The sequence below is a fragment of the Aegilops tauschii genome, chromosome 5 (assembly GCF_002575655.3).
Source record: "Aegilops tauschii subsp. strangulata cultivar AL8/78 chromosome 5, Aet v6.0, whole genome shotgun sequence".
In the NCBI taxonomy this organism is placed as follows: domain Eukaryota; kingdom Viridiplantae; phylum Streptophyta; class Magnoliopsida; order Poales; family Poaceae; genus Aegilops; species Aegilops tauschii.
In genome coordinates this window covers 266025941-266030115 of record NC_053039.3, presented here as the reverse complement: position 1 = coordinate 266030115, position 4175 = coordinate 266025941, and the positions used below count along the sequence as shown (strand labels likewise).

The 4175-nt window shown below is 44.0% G+C and overlaps 1 protein-coding gene across 2 annotated transcripts; it reads left to right on the top strand.

Moving 5' to 3' along the window:
* Positions 1–220: 220 nt before the first annotated feature.
* Positions 221–3426, top strand: LOC141020564 (uncharacterized). 2 transcript variants are annotated; one of them, XM_073500216.1, is made up of 7 exons: positions 225–881; positions 1384–1502; positions 2043–2128; positions 2232–2341; positions 2432–2461; positions 2746–2868; positions 3030–3426. In XM_073500216.1, the coding sequence occupies exons 1-6, from the start codon at positions 258–260 to the stop codon at positions 2800–2802; spliced, it is 1026 nt and encodes a 341-aa protein (XP_073356317.1). In that variant the 5' UTR covers positions 225–257; the 3' UTR covers positions 2803–2868; positions 3030–3426. The 2 variants fall into 2 exon arrangements, with proteins under 2 accessions (XP_073356316.1, XP_073356317.1); XM_073500215.1 differs by lacking the exons at positions 2746–2868; positions 3030–3426 and having other exon boundaries at positions 221–881; positions 2232–2446.
* Positions 3427–4175: the final 749 nt, after the last annotated feature.

The window sequence follows — 4175 nt, the reverse complement described above, 5'->3', positions numbered from 1 at the left end:
TTTAGAAAAAAACACCAAAATGACTCCAATTGTTTTTTTTTAGAATCGACTCCAATTGGATTTTTTTTTGAGGCAACGACTCCAATTGGATTGGAGCAGCAACAACAACTCGTTCGCTTGGGCCGGATGATCCCCTCCTGTACGAATCGTCAAGGCCCATGAAGATCGTAAACCAGAGCCCAACAGAAACCACCGTCTGTGTCAATTTCCTCCGCTCAAAAAACAAAAAAAAACGAGGAATTTCCTCAGCAAAAGCCATGTCGCCGCCGGCCGTCCTGGTTTCCAACGGCGCCGTCTCCCCGCACGCTCCTCCTTCCGCGGCTGCTTTCCTCGAGTCCACTCCGGGGGCCTACACTACCGCGCGCGCATCCTCCACCGGCCTCATCTTCTGGTGGCCACGCCACCTCCTCCGCCTCACCGACTCCGCGCGCCTCCTTGCCCAATCCCACCCCCACCTCCTCGGCCTCCCTGCCCCACCGCCGGGTACCCTCTCCACAGCGCCCATCGAGCCTCTCGTTAACCAATCCGTGCGGGTCGGCGTCCACGAGATGCGGAGCCGGATGCTGGCGCTTGGGGAGTGCTGCTCGGGGGAAGATATGGCGCTCACGGCGTTGGTTCGAGCTGGTGGGGCGGCGGATGGGCTGGAGGTATGCGTCCACCTGGGTGTGTACGTGCCTCCGGTGTTCGGGGACGCCGGGGCGAGGCTTGTAGTGGCCGGGAGCGGAAGGGAGGCCGCCGCCGCCAAGTACGCTCCTTGGGCCAGGATGAGGAAGAGTATGGAGAAGATGAGGCCTCCTGGAGCCACGGAGCTCTTGCTGACCAACGATGGGGATCATCTTCTTGAAGGCAGTGTTACAAACTTCTTCGTCGTCTGCCGGAAGGTTAGAGGCATTCTCACTTCAACGGCAACTGCAAGGATTCAGATTTCTCCCATTGCAAACAAGTTAAAGTGAAACTAAACAACCCACCTAAAATTGGAACGCAATTTCATCTGTAGTTGCAGCAATGCACAAGTGAAAGGCAATCTCTCAAATATCCTTAGGAGCGGTTCTAACTGGTACAAGGTTCACTCATATCTGTGTGACAGTCGGGTGGTTGTCATGTTGCCATATAATATAAATCGTGATGCTTGAGTCAGGTTAAAAGGATGAACCTTGGCGTCTTCCTTTGCGTTAAATTTAAGATGGTGAAAATAAGGACCAAAGATCTTTATAGGTCTCTGTGTTATTACTAATTTTACTCTCATCTTTTTATTGGTAGTTTACTTGCTTGTCTTCCTGCACTCTATGAATAATAGCACTCCGAATTATTTACTCTGCCTTTTCAAGATAATAGTTATGTTATTCAGTGTGTTTTTATTTTATAATCTCAACTTTTCTGTAGGAGGAACGTCAGTCAAATGAACCCTTGTCTGTTCAAACAATGGCAAATAAGTTTGAAGTACAAACAGCTCCACTAAGCGATGGAGTTCTCCCTGGAATTATGCGCCAGATAGTCATTGAGTAAATATTCTCTGCTTGCTCTAAATTCTAGGGATGCTCTTTGTATAAATGACCAGATAGTGGAGGAAAATTCAGACTAACAAACATTAACTGGTGTCAACTTTGAGGTACCTGCATGGGTTTTTCTTGGTATCATGATGCGCAGTGGACCCTTCTATATGAAAGACTCCTAAGAACAGAATCCCAACTGTATTAACAAACCATAACTTTATCTTCCTAACTAAACCAACCTGTTCGACAGTGCCCTTGTCTTCATCTCACAAGTTTACAGACTTGTTATCACACTTACCTTGGCTATGCGCTATGTAATTTTCCTTTTGGTCAGGGTTGTTTCTGTAGGGCCAGTTTTGCCCCTAATTTGTTCTCTGAGATGAATTAATATACAGGGAAGCCTTCCTTTGTAGGGTTTAAGTTTGCCAAAAAAATATTTGTTGCTAAAAAATTTCATCATTAGAAACAATTGATTCTTGAATTCTTTATTAGATTTTTTGTGTTGTACATACTGAACTCTTGTAACACAAGTTTATTTCTTTGGAATAGGGAGTGCCATGATCTTGGGATCCCAGTACGTGAGGTCTCACCGTCATGGTCCAAGCATGAACTTTGGGAAGAAGCCTTTGTTACAAGTAAGAAGTCTTTTTCAAATGAGGATTGTGTCCCTGCTGAGACATTGTGATCCCCTTTTTAGCATAATCTGCAGCTCACTCACTCCAATTTATCGTATAACAGGTAGCTTAAGGCTTATCCAGCACGTGGGGACAGTTCAAGCACCTTTACTATGGGAGGACATAGAAACAAAAACCTGGAGGGATGTATCTTGGGCGGTGAAGCAATTTCAGGTACACGTTATTTCTTTCTCGGACTTCCACAGTTATATTTTCTGCGATATTGTACTTGTTTTGTTAATAATATCATGCAATTTAACTTAGGGCGCTGGACACATCACCACACTGATACAGGTTAGTTCTCCTGTGCTCCAATGGCGTATTTAACCTCCTATCCAAGTTATATTGAATAGAACTTTTTAAGATATGAGAACAGGAGTGCTTGTATTCGATAGATCAATAGTAACTATCTATATGTTTCAAAGTACTCCCTCCATCCCAAAATAAGTGTCGCGGATTTAGTACAAAGTTATATTAAATCAGCGACACTTATTTTGGGACGGAGGGAGTGTTAGATTAATAATTCAGCAACCCTGCATTTCTGCCTAATAATGACATCTCAACTGCCCGCCTTGCAGAGGAAAATATCGGAGAGAGCAATAACTGAGGAATATGACATAAACTATTTCTTGTGATTTATGAATTGTCATGATTTCTGGGTGATGGGTCTTGGCTTGACCTTCATTTGTTCTTCAGATAAGGTGAAGCCAACTTTACTCTTATCTTATGTTTTGCCGAGACTCCTTTACAAAGTAATTCGTCCTTTTCTTTCTTTTTTTTTTTTGTAACTTGCGATCCGTCCATTATTGAGACCAGGTTGTTACCAAGTCAAAACTATTCATTTGCTCCTCTGTTTACGCAGGCTGCCTAATCAAAACGGAGCTTCTAGTGTTGCCTTCATGCAAGGACTGTTCAAGAATTTAGAGAAATGGTTCCATGTTGTACGTGAGAGATGCGTACCGTGTGTGTGTGTGTGTGTTTTGCTGTGCCTGGGAGGAGAGAACGACCAGCTCATGGGTTGGGCCCCCCTATGGGCCTAAGACAGATGGGCAGGGTCCATACCGGTTTAACACTTCCTCTCAAGATGACAAGATGGATGGTAGATATAGATCAATTCCATCTTGTCACATGCAAGTTATAGTCATTTGCTCCCAGTCGCTTTGTCAAGCAGTCTGCAACCTGCTGTCTAGAGCTGACATGAGTAAGCCTGATGATCACAATATTAAGTTTCTTATTACTGAAAAAGCGATCAATTTCTACATGTTTTGTCATGTCATGTTGAGCTGGGTTATTGACAATGCTTATAGCAGACTGATTGTCGCACCACACTCTCAAGGGTCTCTTCCTCAGAAGTTTCAACTCGCTCAGTCGATTCTTCACCCAAAGCATCTCACTCAACCCTTAAGATAATGCTCTAATCTTAGCTTCCTCTGTTGATCTAGACATAACGGTCTTTTTCTTGCTTCCTCATGACACCAAATTTCCTCCCACAATCACATAATAGACCGAAGTTGATATTCTATCATCTTGACAACTGGCCAGATCAGAATCACTATTGTCATCCACCTTAATATGTCCACTCTTCGCAAACCACAACCCTTTGCTTGGAATGCCCTTCAAGAATCTTGAAATTCTGTGTTGTATCAAGATGCCCACTCTTTGGTTCATGCTTGTATCTACTCACCACACACACATGGTATATGCGATGTAAGGCCTGGTGTGACACAAGTATAATAACCTCCCAACCAGTTTATGATAACCTTCTTTATGCACCAGCTCACCTGATTGTGTTGTAACTTGATGATTTTGTTCAATCTGATTAGGGGTTGCACGACATCTCATCATGCCCATATCACTCAAGAGATTGAAGGTGTGTTTTCGTTGGCACAAAGATATTCCCTTCTCTCTCTCCGGGTCACTTCTATGATAAGGAAGTATTTTAGATTGCCCAAATCCTTTACCTCAAGCTCCTTGCTCATACACCCCTTCAATCTCTTTATTTCCTCAT